Below are 24,364 nucleotides of genomic sequence, written 5' to 3'. Positions count from 1 at the left end.
GGAAGTGCAGTCATCAGAGGCACCTGTTCGGGATTCACCTGTTGCCACTGCAGGTTTCAGCTGTGCTGCCTGAGAGGGACTCGCGGGCCTCAGAGCACAAAGGAGCAAGGATGCTCTTCCGATTCTCAGATGCAGACATCGGGCGCCTCCTCACCCCGCCGTGTAGCGGACAGACAGCCTCAGAGACAACGCAGCTAGAGGAAGGAGCGTAAACATGCTCAGGAAAATTAGGGCGCGATGCAAAGGTTCGTTGGGTTTGGTTTGCTTGTTTTAGTCTAAAGTTCTTCTGCATTTATTTCACGTGGGAGTAGATAGTAAGTAACTCCATCGTTCTCTGGAAATCAAAGGCCTTGTTTCGCTGAGTGTCTGTTGATTATTTCAATTCTTTACTGTAACAGACCATTTGCAAATGAAAGGTCCAGATACAATACCTGCATAGCTTGATAACTTGAAAGAGAAAGCGTTTTCTTTCAGGGCTAACGTCTGCCTTCGCGGGATCATGCGTAAGCTGCCTCTGTCTTCTGTGACATCACCGCCTCAGGCCTGCCTTCTTTTCACCCAGACATCAGAGGAGGAGCCGGCGGAGGTGGCTGTACTGTCAGCAGGCAGCATCGGCGCCAAGAGGCTGACTTCTGCAGAAGTAGTAGGTTTATTAACTAGCGCGGGTCCTTCCAGGACGTGAAGGCGAACTTGGCAAACATGTCATTCAAGGCCACACATGTGAGGACAGTTCACTTGCCCAGTTTCCAGCAGCCCCTGTCCCTCCCGCTTGGGACAGCCACCCCATGAGCTTCTGAAGTAAGTAAGCACCCACACTGGCATTGGAGGAGACGACTTTGCTCACGGCCACTCGCTTCTTAGAATTCAGCCAAGGGAAAATTGATGAGCAGATATTCACAGTCTTCAGTGTTAGGGACACCACAGAATGTTGGCTTAGGAGCTGCTGCCCGGGCAGGCTGCTTGCAGCTGTTGCTGCTTCCGGCCAGCTGATGGCTCCTGAGTTCCCACCACACACTTCCGTCTGGGCTGCAGCTCCTGAGCTCTCTGCGCCCTCCTACGCAAGAACATTTGGCTGAATGAAGGTCCACACATCAGCCTCATTGCCTCTTTTCTGACTATTGAAGAGTGGGCTCTCAGTTGGTGATGTCTAACTATTCCACTGTGAGCGGCAGCTTTGAAACAGGCTCTTGGGTAAAGGGATCTGAGACCCAGGGTGAAGCTGCCTGTTACCCAGCATGGCAGCTGTCAGGTGGTGGGGGGATGCGGGGCAACCTCTCAGCGGCCAGATCTGACGGTGTAAACTCCTATTCTTCTCAGTCCAGCCAGGAATTCCAAGCTGCAAATGTGCCCGCCGCCGTTCCTCACCCGGCCCCTCCAAGTAACACGCTGGCCTGCTCGGGACCACCCCCAGAACCAACAGCCAAACCTGACGGAGGGGACCCGACTTCTGACAGACTGCTCTGTGGCATTCGGTGCCAGCTCCTGTCATCACGCACCTGCTCTGCCAGGGTAGGCCACGGAGCAGAAGCTGCTCCAAATTCATTTCTGCTTAACAAACAATTATTGAGCACCTGCTGTGTGCTCGTCCCAGGCTCTGGAGTGACAAAGGTGAGTGAATCTAAGCGGCCTGCCCTTGAGGGGTTCACCATCCAGGCCAGGAAGCAGAAAGCAGGTTTCACCCTGCAAACTGCACACTCAGTAAAACTCATGACTGCAGGAGAAAGTTACCGAGAAATAATGCCACAGACATTATTAATTCTCTGCTGGCCAAAGACTTTAATTAAACTGGTATGTAGAAAGAGCTCAGTCTTTGATTCATCATTAATTTTAGAATTTTGAATTGGGGTGCAAGTCTGGCACACAGCGGCCCCATGATCTGGCTTCAGTATCAGTTAACAGTGTCCCGAGGAAACAGCATTATGAAGACTACTTATGTTCCTACTGAGAGCTAAAATGTCCCAGATGGCGAGCTTGGAGAAAGTGCCACGTCGCTGGCCGCTCAGAAGCATCTGGGCCCCGGTGGCTGTCCTGACCCCCCCATGCCTGTCTCTGTGCAAAACAGATTCGCCCAGATCCAGTCACAGAAAAAAGCTAAGCCAGCTTCAGAAAGGAGGTCTGCAGGAAAGGTCAATAATAGGATTCCAGTATATGAAGAGACCTTGACATCTCTTCCCTGGGGATGAAACGGAGGGATATGGCTTTACATCTCAACAGGTCAGATTTTACATTTAAATACAAAGGAAACTTTCTAACCGGAAGATCTGAGAGGAGCTACCCGAAGAGGAAGCCAAGTTTCCACAGTGGAGCTGCATTTTCGCTTCGTCCCATCATTCCCTGAGTCCTAAGAGTTCTCATTCTTGGACAACTGACCAGTCTGAGAATCATTCGCGGCCTGCCCGCCTCCAGCATTCCTGCCACCATCGTCCTCCTCACATGGCTTCACCTCCGGGTCCCTGTAGGGTCTTAGCCTGGTGCCACTATGTTCTCAGGCCTCCGAGGCTACCCCCCACCCCGCCTGTTGTATATCACGGTGCTGTCTGTTTTTCAAAGAATTTATGATTATGTTATGAGCTGAATTTCACTACCCCCCCCAAATTCATAATTTGAAGTCCTAACCCCCCAGTTAGCTTAGGATGTGACTATATTTGGAGACTTTTAAGAGGTGATGAAGTTGAACGAGGCCATCAAGGTGGCCCTAATCCAATCTGACTGGTGTCCTTCAGGGAGGGGAAATTTGGACACACAGAGAGACGCGAGGGACGCATGCTCACAGCGGCAAGGCCATGTGAGGACACAGAAAGAAAATTCGCATCCGCAAGGCAAAGAGAGAGTCCCCAGGAGAAACCAAACGCGGTGACGCCTTGATCCTGGGCTTCCGGCCTCCAAAACTGTGAGAAAAATCCATGTCGATTGTTTAAGTCACTCAGTCCATGGTATTTCGTCACGGCAGCCAAGCCAACAGATACAGATGGCACGCATTCCTTTCTGTTTGCATGTTTTTTGCCTCTCTTTCCCACTAGGATACAGCCTTCATTAAGGCAAGCCCTAGTGCATCTTATTTACCATTGTACCTTTAGCACCGAGACCTGGGTCTGTACAGATAAATTGAATGATTAGACTCCTATCTTTAAGTGGAGACAATGAGGTCAAGACAGGTCTCAGCTAGCCCAAGGAGGCCTTCTGGAATTCGCGCTGAAAACACTGTCTCAGAATGGATCTTCCTCTGGTTTCACATGAAACGCTGGGAAGGCGTGAGGCGCTAAGTCTCAGCACGAAAGCAGACCCTTGGGGCCTTCACACCAGGTGCTGATGCAAGTGTCTGCGTTTTGAGGACAAATCCCTTCCTGTGAATGAAGATATGTGGAGTTAAGAATCTTTCTTTCGTTTGACAAGATCATCGTCTATGAACCATTCCTCAGAACAATAGCGAAGCATATTTCCAAGCCTCATGAAAGACATACAGATGCCTGTCGGTCACTAGCTGATAATTTCTCAAAAGTCGTTCTTCTTATTTTTACTAGCAATGAAATGTAATTGTTTCTGGAGCACTGTAACCAAGTCTATGCATTCTGGATAGTCTTTTTTTTTTTTTTAAAGTTCTACTTTATATCACATGCCGCAAAAGGTTTCGGCTAGCAATTTCTTCCGGTGTCTTTTTTATCGTCACGTATGACAAATGTAGTACCATGTTCTATGGCAGAGTGCTCTCTAGAGGTAGCCAGAGACTACGGAGGCTTCTGCAGAGAAAGGTCATTCACAGCACATAAAACTAGTAATGAACATGACTGTCTCTGATCCCCGATTCCCAGGATTTCTGTAACACACGCTTACGCAAAAAAATCACTCACACGCACATACAGACATACGCACATACACACTTTTCTATTAAAGCAGGCATAAGAAATTACTTACTTAAGAAAAAGCAAGAAAATTACTTGTTCTAATACCATTGGCATTCAGAAAACTCTACCAGGAAGTTCCTAAAAACAAAAAGGTCAATAAAAATAAAAAAAGATAAGATTGAAACGCAAGGCACAGTGCATCTGTGAGTCAACAAAGGGTTTATGCACACTTGTGAATGTTGACGTGTGTGTCTTCAGGGGTAGACAGACCCCTGAGGTGACCATCCTGTCCTATTTTGCACGTTGCCCAGGCGTGCTACCTTCTCAACTATTTTCCTGTCAACGTCTCCTGAAGTTGGCTCCTGGCCTCTGTCATCTCTCCGACCTCACGCTCTCTCTGCTTCAGCTCTCACTCTACAGCAAGATGCCTCTGAATTCTTTCTCCCAACTTTCATTTCCTCGTCTCCAATCGCCTAGAGACATCTCCACGATAATGCCCCATGCTATCTCAGATCCAACGCAGTAAGACGGAAATATACCATCTTTCCTCCAAAGCCAGTTTCCACTTCTGGCTGTTTTGTTCTTCCGTCCCTTTTCATATAAAAGGAACTTTGAAAGCTGACTATACGCATCGAATCTGATCTGCGATGCAGATTAGAGTCATCGGTTTCAACATACTCACCTTCCTCTCAACAATAACACAAGATTGATGTGTTTAAAACATGGTTCATGAAAATAAAACACAGCTCCTCACCCTGTTGCCTTGGGTCAGTGCCCGACCACACTCTGAAATAACTGCATGCATTTTGCAGTGTTTTTTTTTTCCCCCACCATTAGTTAAATATATTCAAGAAACGCACAAGAAATGTCAACACTTCTCTCAACAAGTAAAACAATATGACCAGACAACATCAACATCCAAATGATAAAACACACATATATACAAATATGGAGCAGAGATGGAAGGCAGGCCATTTAACATATCACCAAATATGCCATAGTTTTAAGAAAAGAAAGATTCGATGCCGCATATGAGCCAATAAAAGCCACCGTTTGGTGGGCCCCATTTGTTTTAAGCCATCTATGGGTAAAAGAGCTGTCAAGATCCTCACCATGCCAGGGCTGCCATCTCAACCACCATATTTGCCTGTTCACAGCACAACAGAACCCCGGCCGCAGACACAGACACTTCCCCACACCAGAACGTGAAAGAACAGTGAGAAATGAACCACGCCGGCTGCAGTCAGGCCCATCGGGTGCAGAGCAGAGGGACCAAAACCATGTGGCACGTGTGTTAGTTTAGCGATGGGAACTCAATGAAGGTTTGTGAGCACATGTGGGTGACGGAAGCGCAACCCTCTTGCGAGGCGGTGCTTCAGGGAAGACATGAGCTGAATGAGCAAATAGTACCTGTGACGGTTTCATTAAATGGTCCTGGACCCTTAATGGGAAAACCATCAATCTTGATCCATTCACCTCCTGAATTAGGAAAATGCAACCTGGTAGTTAGAAACGAGGACTATAGGATTTTCCACATTTCAGTGCACCCCCAACGTATCTTTAAGTGGTCTGGTCAACAGGCTTCAAAGGGACCTGCTCGGGCCATCTCGTGACTCAGCCCCTTTTGCACGTGGCTTACTCTAGCGAGTACTCAAAAATGTAGGACAAAACACTAACAACCTATATTAAATTATTTTTAAAAAAGGAAGAATCTGCTGGTTTTCAAGCCTTTCAGCCAGTTATACAAGTCTAAAAAGTTTTCATTCAGGAACTCTTTAATGATTCTAAACTGGCATTGACCGGAAGAAGCAAGGAGGGATGTTTCTCCCAGTCTAAGGAACAGAAATACAGCCTCCGATTCTAGATGAGACTTACCGGGCAGGCTTTCCGCTCTGTAAACAGGTCGGCTCACTCCACTGTGGTTTTCTGCAGTAACCAGCACAAAGTACACTACCCCCGGCTCTGAAACATATGGTTTACATCAAGCCACCGTTTCAAATCTCCAAGAATGACAGTTTGATTCACTAACTGTCCTCTTTGTACCAGATACAACCACATATAAAAAATCTGAATTAAGTAACGAGTCTAACTAGAGTCTCCTCTTTTTTAAAAAATCAAAATACTAACATTCCTTTCATGCAACTGACCAAAAACCACAACATTCATTTAGTATAAAATACATGGCACGTGAAATAAACCTGGATTCGTGACTATTCAACAGAAAAGCTTTTAAGCTTTTTAATGTGAAATCAACATAGCAAACAGGAACACGCTGTCCACTAAATACATGGTTTAAGCTACAGTGTCAGTAACGACAGATAATATTTCCCTGTGGAAGCTCCAAATGGAAATCTCTAAAAAAAAAAAAATCATATTTCATAAAATTTAGTACATGGGAAATCATCAATGCAATAAGTAAAGGTTCATGCAATTTTCTCCTTTTCACAATAAAATGTTCCCCTTACTATGTCTGCTTGTTGTCTTTGACCATTTCGACAAAAATCTAGAAAAGTATTTCCTGGAATCTTGAAGTGATTGGGCTTCCCTTTCTGACTTGCATCTTGGGGTCAAGATCAGATAAATAGCAGTGGTCTCTTTGGCCAAGTTCCTAATGTCATTGGCATGTGAAGGAAAACAAGATGGCAGGTTACAACAGGAGTCCATCCTGAACCGGCCACCTCTGAAAGCAAAACTCCAAGGTGCTGGCTTTCCTCAAAATGAATTATTATCTTGAGAAAGGTTAAGTGAAGGTGCCAACTCCTTGAAGGGATGAAAGTTTGCAGGCCTTTGAGGGGATGAAGGGTTAGAGAGGTTACAGTTAGTTCTGTCAAAAGCAATCATGGTAATTACACTCCTCAAAGTGAGGAGCATTCCCTCAATGAAGTTTAGTTCCCCAACTAGAGGCCCAGGAACATGGTGACAATGCCGACACCATCTGGGACACCTGCTGTGCTCAAGCCTGGTATGACTTCTGTGTGACTGTGGCAGGGCCTGGTGGCATTTAGGGTTTGGCATGACCGGCAGGACTAAATGGGAAACCCTCCAGGTGCAGACAGAACGTAAAACCGTGCTTTGCCAGTACTTTCTGTCTGAGCTTCTTCGTATTTCAAAGAAATTTAATCCTCATGCCCCTGATTCCCGTTCGGTTAACTCGTCAAAGTTGCTTGGGAGACACCGCTTTTCAGTGAGTTCTTAGTCTCTCTTTTTGCATGTTTTTCTTCTCTGTGGAAGTCATCACCCAAGGTCTGAGCAAGCGAATATGACCCTGCCCATGACGTTAGTCTGGCAGAAACAGCCATTTAACCTCACGGTCGGGCTCTGTGGGGCTATAGGGATGAGGAAGAGATTCATACTTTCTTCTGACACCCAGAGACCCTAATGTTCCAACTCAGGAGATGGAGAAAGAATAAGAATGGTAGACTATGGCCAGGAACTGAGGAGCACGAGTTGATTTTGACCCACTAAAGGAAGGCAGCAAAGTGCTACCAGGGCATGGGGAGACCTGGTTGTCATGGACGCTAACTTCTGTTACTTCCTCATGAGCCGGCTTAAGGCTGGACCATGAGACGGCTGTAGAGTAAGCGGAGTTTCAGCCCAGTGGGATCAAAAGAGCAGGAGCTAGAAGAGCCGTCAGAGGCTGGTCAAAGCTGAAGTTCAAAACCACCTACACCTGTGCCTATAAAACCATATAGTTAGGCAACATTTTAAATCCTCCAAACTTCCAGAACCAAATTTCATGGAGAGAAATGTTACATCTTTGAACCAGACGTGGCTAGGTATGACATATCACACACCCCTTTACAGGGACATGTTACTTGAGTAATCTCTAATGATAAAATAAGTTTATAAATAAAAAATCTCAAGATTAGGCTACAAAGATGTCCAGTAGTCAAGTTCCAACAAAAAAGAATCAACATAGTTTCCCAAAGCAGATTCAGAAACTAAAAGTTGTTTCGAACATCAGTTTGGAGAGAGACCAGGAATGCTGGTGTTCAAACGCAGGTCCGGGAAGCAACAGGCTCACGACCTTGGCTTCCCGTTCCTAAGGAACCACATGAGCCTGGCCAACCTTTGTCTCACAAGTGGTCGTCCTAAGGATGGAATGAAGATGCAGGTGCAGTTAGTTCTGACTGGGAACAAGACCAGAGTGTCACTTACCCACATCCTCAATAAGGAAGGAGTGTGTCTCCGCATTCACCTTGATGTACTTAAGACTTTTCAGTGACTTCCCATAGGCAATGTTGTAATGCTCCACGGGTCTACTGGTAGCATCTTTGGGTGGGTCCCATGTGACTTTCAGGCCCATTTTAGTGGACAGCAGTTTCACGTGCCTTGGCTTCAGTGGGTGGTCAGCTATGCAAACAGCGCAACTATCAACTTGTGGGAATGGCAGATTGGGAAAACGAATTTTTTTTCCAATGTTCTCTGATACTGTTAGCACAAGAGTAAATGACTTTTAATCTGTCTGATCCTACTGTAAGCACAGTCAAGTTTGGACATCATTATGGTAGGACAGCAAAACAAACATAACGAACCCACACGCTTTTATGTATTTTGGATAACTGAGGGTGGTAAATTTAAGCCCAAAGTGAAACAAATCAAAATAAACTCTAGGCATCCTCCGGCTTGACTATGTTGCCTTGCCGGAGCAAGGAAAACAAATTAGTAATTTGACATACTCTCCAGAGGTGTTCATATATTAAACTAGGTCTCAGAATTTCACATGGTACAGTTGGACAATCTTTAAATCACCTCTGAGAAGAATAAGGTAAAACTCATAATAGGGAGTAACACCCATTGTATACAAAACGAGAGGACAGAAGCATTCGTTCCCACAAGAACAACAAAACGGGATCATCAACACCTTAAAAGGTTTTTAAACCTCTGCTTTTATCTGTATTTTACTAATTTAAGCATTTCTCTGTTTTGTCATAAAGAAAAACAAGTTATTAAGAAGCACAATTACATTTCTATCTTCAGTTACGAGGTTCCAAAACAGTATGCTTGATTTTCAAATATAACCAAAACGAAACACAATATTTTGTCAAGCAAAATCTCTCAGCTCATTATGTAACTGATATTGTAATGTAACATCATATAAACATATGCTCGATACTCATGCAACAGTCAAATTTTGGGCAAACTTGGATCTGAAACTGATTATTCAATGACGCAAGGCATTCTCAAGGGGTAAAAAAAGTAACCTTAAAAAAAAAAAAACCACCCAGAAAACTTTAAACTTAGTCACAGTAAGAAAAATGAATTCGGACTCTGACGGAAGAAGGAGGGAAAGGGAGAGGGTTTCGTGACCACACATAGATTGGTTAGTATGTGATCTTAATACTCGATGATGATTCTGAACAGGCTGAGTAGGGCTGATTAGCACACACAGCCGGGAAAGTAGGGTCTGGAACAGAGAAGTCAGGGGAACTGCCCAGAGCAACGCGGCTGCAGCAGGCTGCAGCCGAGGGCCAGCGTTGCTTCGTCCAGTCCTGACGCCCAGCCTCCCCACGGCTCACAGACCTCCAGACTCTGGCCCTGGTCATAAAGGGCTAATGACCGCACCCACTGAGAGCGAATTCATCGAGGAAGCCACCACTAACACCAACGGTGAAACCACCCCAGTCGTGTTGGCCATTTCCTCTGCCATCCATCTACCTCGCCACCTTCCTCTCTGGCGGGCCCTCCCGCCCCCACCCACGGCCGCAGTCCCTGTGCGGGGTGCCATCCCCCACTCTGTAGAAGGGATGGAATAAGTGAACGATGCACTCTCAGGGACTTCAGCATTCTCACGACAAAACCTCGGGCCAGATGAAAGACGTCCTTATGGTGACATTTTATGTCTTACAGTTACCTATGAAGGTCATTTTTAGACGCAAAGCCATTTGGGGGACCTCCGAGTCATACCTTCGAGGCATCCTTAGTTTAAGGCCAACCTCCTTCTAAGATCATCTCTGAATTTAAGATTCTCTTATCTACCCCCAGATACCCCACAATGCATGCAAGGTGGGCCAGTTAAACAAAACACTACGGGACTCGAGCAGAAGATACTTTCATTCCCTGGACTCACGTCAACTTTGATATTTAAAATTAATGTTGTGTTCGATGCTTCCCAGTGAATGTCACCTGAGCCTTGCTCAGAGAGAATTAGACGAAGAGAGGAAGGCTGGATAGGATAAAAGACACCTTGTCCATTGTTCCAGCCCCGCCTGGATGCCCTAATGCCTGAGCTCTGAGTGAACTCGTCAAACCAGCATCCACCTCAGGAACCACCGTGCCGGGCAGGCACAGATCAGTGTGCGTGAACTTGGATGACGAAAGCTTATTCTTAGGGCTAGAAACATGGCGATACGCTCTACTCCCGATCATCGTTGTGTAGGTCCCATGACTTCATTCCTTAAATGTGAAGTAAAGTTATATGAAGAGTAGGAAATCGGTTTCAGGGTCTCCGGCTGCTTTCTGGGTTCTGTGCTGCAGGATCTGCATTGTGGGAGCATGACGATGAAATATGACAAAGTGGTTCCTTGTTTACTTATGAGTATCCTTAGAAACTTAGGACAGACCTTCCTCTCTGCCAGGTAAATGAGGCCTTTTGTAATCACGTTCAGCATTCGCTTCTATGAAGATGACACTAGGCACATCCTGTACAGCTCTATCGCCCATGAACCGCCTCTCTAAAGAGAAAAAGGACAAACCCGAAGTCGATACAACAGGAATTATATGGCCTCGTAGAGTTTGCATGACAGGTTATGGCTGTGACAAGATTTTTTTTTTGTCTCCGCAGGAATCAAAATGAGGAAATGGATTTAAGCTGCAGCCTAAGGGATTTTAGGTGAAGTAACAGGAACTTCCTGCCTATGTCCTCCCCTCTCCCCCATGCAAGGCTGCCTTTGAATGGAAATGGATGCCAAGGTGCTCCAGACAGGAGGAAGCCAGTGACTTGAGCCACTGCGTACCACAAGTCATTTACATCCTTCATACCGGTGAACGTTATCCAGATTCAAGAATATTCTGCCAGGTACCGAGAGGCAAGATGATATTTTGGTGTTCCTTTAGATGCCCGGTGACTACTGGGCGAGACGGCTCGGTGCCATGGCTTCCACGAGACCTCTGCTGGTCTACTGAGGACTGGGAGGTGAGAGCACAGTCAGCACCTGGATTCTTAGCTGGCCCCAGCTCCAAACCCCAGGTCTTATCCAAGCAGGTCATTTTGGTTCCAAGGTCAAGGTACAGGACTGTGTCTACTCAAGGATGGAAACAAGATTCTAGTGACTCTGCAATGTCTGTCTTCGGAGGATCTTTGGCTTCTGCAGAGCGGCCTCAAGGAGTTCTCCAGGGCTGGCAACCGCCCTCAGAAGCCAGAGTCCAGTGCTAAGTCCCCAAGGCCGGCCTGGCCTGACCAACATCTTCACGACCCATTCATCATAGTGGACAGGGTCACAATACCTCGCCTGCCCCTTCTTCTTCCTGCCCTAGCATCTCTCTTGGCACCAGGTACGACTACTCACCAGGGCTCACTTAAAACACTGAGGGGTTCAAGGAAAAAGTGTTTAGAGGGTTTGGATTAATGAGGTCAACCAAGGGCATCCAACCCAAACACCCTCGAGGCCCAGGAAGATCGAGCAGATAAGCGAAGACACATCAAGGACCATGCACTCCATCTGGAGGCACAACTTAGTTTTTAGGCATCCGCTGTTCGATATTTGGGGAGGGGGGCGGTTCTAAGAAGATAGAAATCCTGATTTTTTCCTATGAAATCTCCCAATTTTATACTAGTTGGTGATTAATTCAACTTTTTAAAAACACTATGTGAGAAAACCACACGCACACACATGCACACACACTTGCCGCGCACACACGCTTTTTACGCACACACCGCACATCGGCTGGCCGGACTTGCCAGACTTGGTCATTGGTCTAACTTAACCTCAGGAGGAAGTCTTTAGTTGCCGGTCTGGACGACTCCCCGATGTCCTATTTCAGTCCTGAGACTCCTCTGGGAGTCTCTTCTCCGTGGAGAAGGTCACCAGGTCGAGAAGGATGCTGGCATCTGAAGAACTGGAAGTTCCGCCCCAGCCTCTGACAGCCTTAGGTTCAGACCCATTCAAAGGCTCCTGTCCCACCTCCAGACCTCTCTCAACCCCCAGAGACCTGAAGGCCAAAAACACTGGCCTGGGCTCCGAGGAAGTAGGGAAGACCCACCCCAGGACGGTTTTGGGGAGGGAAGTGTGGGTGCTACATAAGCTTCAGCTACTAGCAACACCGACAACTTCCACGTGTCCAGCTCTGGTCTAAACATTCCAGACCGACTGGCCCTATGGCTCATTCGACAGTCTCGTGTGCGTGCCACACCAAGTGTGCACAAAATAAAACTCTCACTCCTCACTGCCTTGGTTCAGACATCACCACCCAGCCTTCTGCGTCCAGGCGCACCCACAACGGCCGAACATAATAAATATGTCCCGAGAAAGGGCTACTTCTCAGAATAAAGAGAAAGAAAAGTTCAGAGTCAGTTAATAAAATGAATCAATGATAAAAGTAACTCAACAATGACACGATTTGTGGAGAAATCTCACTTAGAAGACTGATTCGGAAGAGTAACGGAATCTTTCTGAATTCAAAGTGGTGTTTTGCTTGTTCGTTTCCTTGCTGTGATTTACTCTTTAAAAGTGATATGTAGTTACTTTATTATATTCTTCTGATAGGCAAACAGGGAAACGATGATGGATGGATGGATGGATGGATGGATGGATGGATGGATGGTAGACGTGAGAGAGAAGTTATGAGATGCCCATCATCAAGGGAGGAACAAGGGAAGAGCTGCCTCCTCCTCGCACGCTTCATTCCTACCTGGTCCATCATGACATCGGAGTTGACTGATTTTAGCCAAATATACTACGCCGCTGACAGAGCTGGCACCCAGTAGGAATTAGATAAGCATTAGATGAATGAACGAATACTTTGATTTACAGGAAACTTACCATCTAGAAACAAAACAGCCGCGAATAAAGATGCTTAAGTCTTTTCATTTCAGCCACCGTTCACATAACCATCACAGACAATGAAGCTGAAACCCACAGCCGAGGCAGGAAAACCCACTAATGAATACCGACTAGGTAGAACCAAATATTTTGAGGCCATAACTGATGTAATAGTTGCAAGAAAAAGAAAAACAAGTCGTATTTCTTCTTTGATTTTTCTCCTGTATACTTACTGAAGAAAATTATTCAAGTAATTAAATGTCAGTTCAATTAGACTTGAAAATCAGATCTGAAAAACAGATTTGGAGCTAAAAACTCATGATCACACTGTGCTACACAATTCATGGGTTTTTAGAATCTATGTGTTATATCCCAAATAGCAAAGGAGATCTATTTGGGCAAGCAGGAAAAGAAGGCCCACGTGTTTTTACTGAGCCGATAAATAACAAATCGCATATTAGTTTGACTTCATCTGACTAAACGTATGAAGCAGCAAATGTGCTCATTACGAACATCCGAGCTCAAAACCGATTTGAGAAGAGAAAGAAGCCAGAAATCAAACCATCAGGCGTATTACTGATAAGGCTGAATTGGAGAAGGTAGGTCTAACGTGTGACCACCATCGTGTTCCCCGTCCCCCCTCCCCTCTCCACTTCTGGACCCGCCAGTGAACACAGACTAAGCCCGCAGCGCAGACACCCCAGGACCTCTGCCTCCCACGTGGCAGCGAGAGGGGAGCCAAGCGCAGCCTCTTCCTGCAGGACGGCAGACCGGAGGAGGGGACTCACGTGCCCGTGTCTTCCGATCTGTTAATGCCACCGGGCAGAGAAAGCAGACCACAGGACACTGGGCTCCCGGTGCTCACCCCTCAGATATAGCACGCCTCGTGGGGGTTGGGGGAGGGAGGGAGTACGGGATGAGGACAGAGCCCAGGAGCTAAGAACAAGGAGAAGAAACTGGAAGTCCCCTCCCATCCCCAGCAGGCCAGTCCCTGACTCCCCTGGGTGGGACCATTACCCTGAGGTCAGCCGTGCTGCCCTTTGAAGTGAGGATCAGGACCACGCGCCCACCTGCAAGAGCCTCCCCCGTACTAGTCGCTGTCCCACAAGCATCCTTTTGGGGTCCCAGGAGGGCCTGCCCTCCCCAGCCCCAGTTTCCAAAAGGCCCTGACATGAGGAAGGCTCCTTCTTTAGCCCAACTGCAAAGCCAAGGTGACCTCTGGGCCGAAGATCCACTCCAGGCCTGTCTACGCCGATCCCCAACGTTGCCCCGCTCCTGCTGTCCAAAACGGCCCACCAGAGTCTCACCAGCGAGATGAAATGAAGCACAAAGACGTCCTGATGATGTGATACCAGCCGTGTGAAAATGTCCCAACTTCAGTATAAGTCTCTCCCGTTACTAAATTCCCTGGGAGAATGTAAAGTCTGAGAGCCATGCCTTCTCGGTCTGCGGCTTAATACCAGTCTAAAGAAAGTAAAGTCCCCATTTCTTTCCTCTCTTACGTATTCTGTTTCACCTCAGCTGGAGGAGATTCACCGAAATGCCTCGATGGGGCCGGGGTGTCCTCAGCAAGTGCCACCTCCACCGCCTTTCACTGGAATCTATAGATTCTTCAGGATTCTCCCACTTGCCTGAATCCTTAAAGAATCCCAAGACCCTAAGATCTCTATGAGGCAGCAAATCCGAAATGCGCTGTGTAAAGGACACATGCTATTTCTGTCCACCCAGCGAAGCCTCCCCCAGTTCTCCTGATCACGTGGCCCCCTCCAGCCCAGGAGGCGTCACCGGAATTGTTCTGACTGGAGCTGAGGGTGCATAGGAAGAATCCTGGAATTGTTGGCGACCGGCCCTTGTCACCACACCGAGGAGAGACCGGAGACGGACAGAGAGCCTCGGTGGCAGTGGGAACCCTGGTTCCAGGCATCGCTAAGGCCAGCTCAGCCCTGCACTTCCCAACGCATGGCTCCACACGCCAGCGAAGCCTGGGGTTTAGATTAGTTCAAGTTGGGTTTTCGCCACTTGCAGTCAGGCCCTGATGGATGAGGAGACTATTAATCGAGGCCTTCTATGAAGGTCGAAAATAACTTTTCAAAGCTGGCCCAGCGGCCAGTGCATCTGGTCATTAAGCCTGCCAGCGCAGACACACCTGAAGATACAAAGGCAGATGGCAGGCGGAGATGGCTGCCACTCCTAGCGGAGCGCTCCGGGCAGCCCACCCGGTCCGGCTGTGGACACTGAGGAGCAGGGAGGACAGGCTGGGTTAGGAAGAAAACACCCAAAGGAATGCTAAGGGCTTTTAAAATAAACTCGTCCCTCGAAACCTCTCAAATGCCGAAACGATTTCTTAAGGACACCAAGGACTGTTCTTTAATGCAACAAACCCTCGCGCTTATGTAAGTCTCCCTGCTTCTCCTTTGTTTGAAATTCAAGTTTTACTTTCCACTGGAAACTGCCAAATACTTCCCAGACTCTGAAATGAAGAAAACACAGATCTCAGCACAACCACGAGTGCTTGACCAGAAAACCCAACCAGTGAGCCGGGGAAGTTTGGGGTGTACCAGACCAGCAGCATAGCCCGGGGGCAGGAGTCAACACGACACTCGACTTGGAGACTGTGATTCCAAGGAAAGGCGGAAACATTCGGCTCCTGTCCATCAGGGACCAGGCAGCCTGAGAACATTCCGAGCGGCAGACATATCAGACGGTTGGCACCACGTGGGCGGAACGCGGACACGACTGACTGAGTTTTAAATAATTTTTCGAATGGACGTTGGAATTATATTTGCCAAATAATTACGACCCTTCCCTCAATAACAAACAAACAAACAGGGAAAGTAAAGACAGGTGGTTTTGCAACTCGTGGAGTACAATTTGCAGATGGTTGATTGTGTTTTCCACCTGGAAGGCTGGGTCGTGTAGACACAGTCTGAGTATTAACGAGTGGCCTGACTCCGCTTCTGACATGTCACCGTACGCGTGGGGCCCAGTGGAAGAGTTTTCCACAGTTGGCACGGTTCTGTGGGGATAGCTGTGTAAAAAAATAAAGCCAAACTCTAGGTCTTTGGAGTCTTTAAACTTAAAAAAACACTCCGGGGAGCTTGAAAGAGCTTCGCCAACAGAACCTCTGACCCCACCACAGGGGAGCGCTGTCCTCCCATCAGAGGAAAAGGCCAAGGCAAGCAGATGTGCTGGTCCCTCAGGAGAGCTGGGCAGCCGGGCGGTCCAGACGTGACCCATGGTTCACATTCCTCAAAACCTAACCAATTCCCCGTGTCCTGGTGACTGGCTGGATTCGATCCCCACGCCCGAAGTGTCCCGTCCTGTTTACCTGGTAGAGGTGAACTCGAGTGAGAAGCTGGAGGGCTCCGATGCCCCAGGCTGCTCTGTGTGTGGCTGGAGCACCAGCCACCTGCTGCCCTCAGTGTTTCCTGGGGAGCAGAGGGGGCCGGCTGGGCCACTGGGCTCTGCGAACCCTCCTGCTCACCTCTCCTGTGGCCTCGGCTCAACCTGAGCTCCCTGCGGTTGCTCTCAGCATTTTCCGGTACTGATAATAACAAAGCATCATTTCATTGAAACTAAAGGCCATATGAGCACGTATACATGCGATGTGCTTATGAGGGCGCTGGTCACCCAATACAATCGCGAATTACATTTTCTCTCCATCAGCTCAAAGAAGCCAAATGGTGAGGCCATCGAAATCTCAAAATCTTTAAGCAGAGCTCGCATCCTCCCCAGAATGCCAGCTCCACTGCCAACCACATCCTTCTCTGTGCAAGTGTGCTCCACCTTGGGCGAGTTGCAGGTGGCCATGCATTATGGAAAGAGGTGACCCTCACACCTGGCTTCAGGAAACTGCTCCCCTGGTGCTACGCACAAGCTGCTCACGGATGAGGTCACCAGGCACTTCTGCTCGCACAAAGGAACCTCCCACGGAGAGAACCCCAAGGCATCCTGGGCAGCTCTGTCTTCTCCTGTGTCCCCCACCGCCTCCCCCCAAGGCCCACTCAGCTCAAAGCGATTCTGGAAAACAAGGGCTATGGTTCAAATGCCCCCCAGTTTAGTGGACAAAATTTGCCTAGAATGTTCTAGAGTCTAGGTTGTCTGTTTATTTGTATTCGGGGGGAGACAGGAGAAGAAAGATCAAATATTTGGTCATACAGTTTACCCCCCAGTGTGCCCCTTATCTTTCTCTTTCCTTCCCTCGACCCCCTAAACTGGGAAAGTTTTACGAAGCAGAAAAACACACACGTGGACAATAAAAGGAAGCACCGAGGAGTTCTGTTTCGAAACAACAAATGGCAAAACTGAAATCAAATTCTCAAGCCCAAAGGATATTCTTAAAATGAACCTGTCTTCTCCCTCAAGATGTTTCCCGAGATGATTAAAGTGAAATTTTTATCAGTCCCATTCAAGTCAAGTGTCCCTACTAATTTGTAACAGTGTATCCACTTGCGCTGAATTCGGACACTGCCGTGGTAGACGCTGCGGGTTGGTGACCCAAGAGCCAACCCAGCTTGTCCTTCTTCCTCCCTTGCCTTCTGCGGTAAAGGCTAAGATACAAATATTCGCGACCTACTAGTTAGAGGTGGTCACGTGATCGATTCTAGCCAGTGACACCAATGGACTTCCAGGAGAACATTACAAAGGGGTCAGGATCTGCTGTCACATGCTTTGGGCCTTTTTCCTCTTCCTCCTATTTTCCCGTCTGGAGTGTCAGCATGATACCAAGAGATGCGGCAGCCATCCTGGAATGCAAAGTGATAAGCCCGAGAATGATGACCCGGCCTGGGATGGCAGAATGGAAAAATGGAAGGATCCGGGGTCCCTGAGTGCCTCTCTGCTCCCAAGTTTATTGGTGAGTGGCATTAGCCTGTTTAGCCACTGTCCCTCAGAGAGTGTGTTCCCAGCAGCCCAATCCATTGCTACCTGGTATCGTCATTTCTGGATCCGTAAAATCAAGTCATTTTTCCTCTTGATTTCTAAATGAGAGCTGCTTTGTTTTGACTTTATTTTCTTTCTGCACGTTGTTTCTAAGAGATCCACACCGGGGATTTAATTTCGACAATGTCCGTGCTTTATTTGTCAGTGTGCCGCGGTCTTGAGTGAGTACATCTGTCCAGAAAAAGATGCGGCCAGAAATTAGAGTGAACGTCACTGGCGGAGCTGGCAGAATTTGATCATTAGGATTTGAGATTTTAAAAGTTCTTGGCCGTTTTATTCAGGAACCAATATAAGCAAAAGCTACTGTTCCAGAGTTAAAACAAACAAACAAACAAACAAAAAACAAGAATGTCCCCCATCTAAACCACTAGCTTCCCAGAATGACTTAGGGAAACAGAATTGGAGAAACTCCATAGATATATTTATTTGTAACCACAATAAGAAAACGAGAGACCCTAAAGAGAAAATGTGTATGAATGAGAAGGGTATCCAGGACTCATGCCTGCTGTTGACCAGCACCAGAGATTCTAAAAGAAACCAGTATTTTCCAGGTTTTTGTGGGATCGTGGGCACATTCTTCAAATTCAATTCACAACTGAGAAATAGTTTCTTTAAGAATTACCATTGTTTGCTGGTCTGGCTTAAACACAGCCTACTTATAAACTGCCTGCCAAAAAAAAAAAAAAACCCTCCCTAAAACTTCATTCCTTTTCGCAAAATGTAAAAGCCATCATCTAACTACGTTGAACACTTGGGCATCCCTGTCATTAAAACTGCCACTCACATTACGCAGAAAGCTCCCTGAGACAGGCCGAGCGAGGGTCGTGCCAAGGCAGGTAGGGAAAAGAGTAAACGAGACAGACGTGACCAGCCGCCGGCCGCCACGTGGACAACCCAGATTCCTGATGAAAATCACTTTCTAAAATATTTTTAACGTTTAAAATTATTTTGGTATTTCGGATAATCACTTAATGGTTAGGAATGGGCACAGACAAATAATCTATGAATGAAGAGGTAAAAATGCACAACGCACCTAATGAACAGAGCTTAGTTTCGCAGTGGGGCCATTTGCGATTAAAAATAAAATAGAAAAGTGAAGGAGGAGGATGGAAATGGACATTTGTTGCAGACCAGCTAAGTGCCAGCTGGATATTTATTGAGTACCTACTGTGTGTCCGATTCTGAGCTAGGTACTGGGGATCCAGAGGTGATTAAAGAGTTTTATATTATCGTACTTATTGGTTCTTAAATCTCCAATCCTGCGAACTGTGCTTTAGCAACCCCACTTTTATAAATGAGGAAACTGAGTCATAGAGAGTTAAGTTAAGCCAGAGGCACGCAGCTAGCAAGTGACAGTGGTCAAACCCAGAGCTCCCCGAAAGCAGAGCCCGGGTTCTTCCTCCTACACTTCGTTGCCACTCAGATGTAGTTATCACTAAAAGGGATAAATGTCGGCCCAGAGAGAAATCAGCATCAAAGGTTGAAAGTGGAAGCCATCGGTGGAAGCGGAATTCACGGGGATCCACGGCGTCGAGACTCCACGCTGCCAAAGCTAATCTCTCGGTCCTTGACTCCCTCTCCTGCCAACAAGAGCTGGGTGCTTCTCCCGGAAGAGCCTCTTTCCCTGTCTCCCCTGGCCCCACAGTCACCTGCCTTCCAGGACACCGTACTCCCTGGTTTCCCTCCCACATCATGGCCTCCTTTGCCAGAACTCAAAACGTTAGCCAGCTTCAGAGCCCAGCCTCTGCTCCTCCCTCCTCTGCATGCTCTCCCTCCGTCTTCCCTGCCTACGTGAGCACATCTGGTCCCATGCTCACAAACACCATCCATACACTGATGACTCTCCCGAGGTCATAGCTCCAGCCCCGGCTTTTCCTCTGAGCTCCAGTGTGTCCGACTATCCTCCTGCCATCTCCAATAAGACCCAAAGAGCACAGGTGTCTGAGGACCGGGGAGAAGGCATTTTAAATTTGAAATATTAGTGATAATAAGGAGACCCATGAAAAATGTCGCATCATAGAAGATAGGAGACAGGGGGTGGGGGATGGGGGGTCAGGAAGAAAGGGATGTCCCTCAGTGTCAAGTCCAGGCTGAGGAGAACCCACATACATAGGACAGTGTCCACCTCCACTCACGGCCCCCAAACACAGCAAATACGCCCCCGACATTTCTCCCTGCAAATATCAAACTTAATTAATTCCTTTCTACAACTACCCTCAAAGCATCGATGTAAGAATGAGATGGAAAGAAAGTCATAAATCACTCAACAAAGGTGAGATACAGGAGGAGGAGGAAGGGCCACAGGAGGGCTGATGTCACCAATTCCAAAGCAATCGAAAATGGCCGCGGGATTCCCAGTGCCACATCTTCCTTCTCACACAGCCGGGGTGGGCGCTGGGTTCTCGTTGCCTCAACCTTGGGAAATAGATTTTAAATTCATCTTTTAAAATCTTGCGAGGTAAAAGGAAACTTAGGCAACTGGATCCAGCTGCCCCTCTCCAATCTACCTGTCCACCGCGTGTCTAAGACGGTCTTCATTATTTTCCATAACTAGACAGTTCTACCTAGATTCCAGGTGTCCCCCACCTCCAAGGTAAACATCCATGAAGTGTTACTCGGGCGAGTGACACGGAGTTACTAATGAGGGCACTGCCCTGGGAATACGAGCGAATTAACCGCAGATATACAGTCTTTATCTCCTGGGGAAGCAGATACTGGCACACGAAGACAAGAGTGAGGGTATCAGACATTTAATGCCAGCTGAATGCTACTAACACTAAATATCGTCAGGGATCAGAGTATGGAAGGCAGGTGCTCCCGCAGCTTCAATTCTCCCAGTCTATCAGAACATAAGAGAAGGAAAGGATTGGGTGGGGTAGAAAATGCTATTTAGAAATATCAGGGCCAGAGCATGTGTTATGGCAGAAGACAGCATGGCCGCTTTCCACGATGCAGAGAATGTCAAGGGCGTCAGACCTTCTCCGAGAGAACAACGCTGCCTCATCTCATCACCTAGAAGTCTCCACTAGAGAATAAAATTTATGGAAAAAAAAGATAATGGCACATCCCAAATTTTATTGAAAAGGGGTCAACATCCAAGTGCACCCTCCAGGCTAAGTCCTCAGGCAAATTTTGTGATTTCTCTTGCTGATTTTATAGTTCTACGAGCATCTGTGTAAAAACATTCAGAATGCAACACTATCTCTGGCAAGTAGAAGTTAATTACAAAGTACCAGATGATCCTATATTGCTACACTTAATTGTATTTCTACATTCGATGCCATTATTTACTGCTACATCGATCCCTACATCTTTATTATTAAGTCTCTGTGGCCCGTGCCTCAGAGTCTCGCGCTTGCCCATGGAAGCTCTGAGTTAATTACTTAATTATTGAGTTTATGAATGAAGGATCCAGCCAGGCCTGAGCTACAGCCGGGCCCACTGAATGTGCGTAGGACTTTGAAACTCCGGGTTGACAGTTCAGCACACACGATGCCGCACAGTGACTCATGTCATCCCATGTCTCAGCTGTGGCCCAGAGCTGGAAGCGGTGTGGAATCTGTCACCTACTCAGAAGGAATCCTGTTGGTATGCATACCAGATGTTGTGGGTTGAATTGTGCCCTCTCAAAAGATCTGCTGCCCAGTACCTGTGGATGTGATTTAGAAATAGGGCTTTTGAAAGTACGATCGAGTTAAGATGAGGTCATGGTTGATTACAGTTGGCCTTAATCCAACATGACCACCATGCTTATAAGAAGACACACAGGAAAATACTGAATGACAATGAAGACAGAGATTGGAGTGATGTCTCTAGAAGCCAAAGAACCACCAGAAGGATTGCCAGAAACCACCAGAAGCTAAGAAGAGACAGGAAGGATTCTTCTCAGAGCCTTCAGGGACAGCATGACCCTGCCACACAGATTTCAGACTCCTAGCCTCCAGAACGAGAGGATTTTTCTGTTGGTTAAAGCCATCTCGTTTGTGGCCCTTCGTTACAGCAGCCCTGAGAAACTAGCACATCATGTAAATATAATTCTCCACTCCAGCTGCAGACCGGACTCCCAACGCGAGCCAACGCTCTTCAGAACCCACGTGCTGACCTCACAGGGTCAGGGTGAGAGGGACGCAGGGGACTGTCCCATGCTCCCCACCCTCGTGTGCCCTGCTGATGTCAGGTCAACATATGTAAATGTATTTAATGTCCACCATATGTAATTAATAACACAGAAAGCATATCCAACCATCTATCGAATGTTTCCTAAGCACCTACTATTTGTAAGCAGCTTTCTAAGCGATGGGGAGACTTCCTTGAACGAAACCGCCAAAACGTCCTGTTCTCGTGGAGCTTTCATTCCAGCAGAGGAAGAGAGGCAGTTATCAAATACAGACGTGAAACTCATGGACTATCAGGTGGTAATAAAGGTTGTGAAGAAAAATCAAACCGAGACAGGAAGCGCAGGGGGTTGGGGGTAGGTGTCCACTATTAACTGGTGGGGAGGGGTCAGGTAAGGCCTCATGAGATGATGCTGCAGGAGGAACCTGCAGACGGTGAGGGTCCAGCCCACAGACGTTCCAGGGAAGTTGTTCAGGCAAAGGTATCAGCGAGCGCGAAGGCTCTGGGGCTGGAAGGTGCCTAGCACCCTAGGGAACCAGCGAGGAGGCCGGGGCGGAGCGGAGGGCGAGGGAGGGCACAGTGTAGAAGATGGCCATGTGCGGCACAGAGAACCTGTTAGGACGTCGGTGTTCGTCTGAGAGAGATGAGGAGCATCCGGAGGGTTCTGTGACCCTGCGCGTGATGAGCGTCACGGTGGCTGCTGTTTTGAGGACAGAGGGCAGGGAGCAGGGTGCAGAAGTAGGGACACCTGTGAAGAGGTTACCGCAATAATCCAAGGGAGGTGGCTCGGACCCGGGTGGTGCCAGGACGTCCCTGCTCGCCCAATTGTGGACCACGGTCTCCCGGGATGCACAAAAACCCTTGCGAGCTAACTATAGGATCTCAGGCAGAACGGGCAAAAGTAAACTTTTTAAAATAGGCTTTTACCAGTCTCAAAGGGTGATACATTGTTTCCCTTTAAACGACATTCTTGAAATGACAAAACTGTGGAGATGGAGAACAGATCCGTGGCTGCCAAGGGCCGAGGGGGAGGGGAGGGCGAGGAAGTGGGCTCTAAGAATAGCACGAGGGGGTGCTGCCCGAATGGTCTGTGTCTTGACACAACCTACACAAAAGATAAAAGTACATAGAACCAATACACACACACACACACACACACACACACACATTCACACACACAGGTCGCACTACATCGCCTTCCCCACTGAGACATTGCACTATCGTTACACACAATGTCAACTTTGGGAGAAACTGGGCGGAAGGCACATGGGATGTCTGCATTATTTTTTACAATGGCATGTGAATCTTCAACTATCTCAAAATTAAAAAAAAACAAACCCAAAACTCTGTTAAAACCATTTTTAAAATAATCTTTCATGCCTATGGTGAAGTTCAAAGTCCGGACCCTTATGCCCGGGGGAACAGGCCGCACTGGAGCAGACGCCTGGTACACGATCACGCCAAGCATTCTTTGAAACGAAACCGTGGTAAACACCATCAACCCCCGGCTTCAGGTGGAGGGCACACCTCGGCTTCCACTTCCCACGGGGAAGCATCGCCGTGAGGACCACACGGATGCACCATCGCTGGTGGGGAGCAGCTGAACGTCATTCTACAAAACGTATGAGGATGAGGCAGCACCGCCTTCACGGGACCCTGCAGCTGGGCAGCTTTCCCTCCGTCACCTCGGAGGACCCGCCTGCCGTCCACGGTAGCCCCCGCCCCGGTCCTTCAGCATGCGGCTCACAGGGGCCGGCCTGCCCGTGTCTGGCCTGGCACAGGTCACTTCTCCCAGGCTCCTAGGAGGTCAGGCCTGACCACTCAGGGTCCCTGGCCTCTTTCGCCCTGCCTGGCCCTGAGGATTCGGGCCACAGGTGACTGTCAGTGGGATTTCATCTCCAGACTAATGTGGCGTCACCTCAAACTAGAAGCTGTGGCTACCCACCCTGCTCAGGTTGTTTGCTACAATGCTGGCTGCTCCAGCCACGGTGCTGGTGCCCAGGGCACCCACTGCCCACCCTCTCCCAGGAACGCACAGCCTCATCCGCTATCTGGGTCTGCTGCCTCTAACCAGTCATCTGTCACAGCGAAACAGCTTCCGAATCCTGAAATGCAGACTGTAAACGTCTAGATAAATCAAATCCACTGCTTTCCACTTCAGTCCGAGTGACTTACCACCAACCCCCATGAACACGTAAAATTACTCATGCAGAATTTTTTTCCTCAGAAACCACAATGAATCCTGTCCACAGACCCACCCTTGACCTCAAAGCCTCTGTACTCAACTGCTCAGGAGTCTTACCTTAACTGTAACGTTGGCCAATCTGCCCACACGTGAGTGCATGAGACTCTCGGTACTCTGGAACCCATTCCAAAATGGGATCATTCTAGAACATCGAGCCATTTCAGATAGGACCGAAGGTAAAGACAGCGGTGAAGAACTGTCATCTTGGGCTACACTGTAGTGAAGAAACCCCCAAAGCC

At 47.9% G+C, this 24,364-nt stretch overlaps 1 protein-coding gene across 1 annotated transcript in view; it reads right to left on the bottom strand.

Moving 5' to 3' along the window:
- The window catches only part of FNDC1 (fibronectin type III domain containing 1), a 91,044-nt gene that overhangs the window by 58,523 nt on the left and 8,157 nt on the right, over window positions 1-24,364 (bottom strand). The window contains 3 exon segments of the mRNA XM_039873919.1: window positions 5,253-5,321; window positions 5,718-5,804; window positions 8,001-8,195. Of these exon segments, the coding sequence (XP_039729853.1) occupies window positions 5,253-5,321; window positions 5,718-5,804; window positions 8,001-8,195 (351 nt within the window).

Source organism: Pteropus medius, unplaced genomic scaffold, assembly GCF_902729225.1.
Source record: "Pteropus medius unplaced genomic scaffold, Ma_sr-lr_union100, whole genome shotgun sequence".
Classification (NCBI taxonomy): Eukaryota; Metazoa; Chordata; class Mammalia; order Chiroptera; family Pteropodidae; genus Pteropus; species Pteropus medius.
Note: the sequence above shows the minus strand (reverse complement) of the source record. Positions and strands in the feature narration are given on the sequence as shown.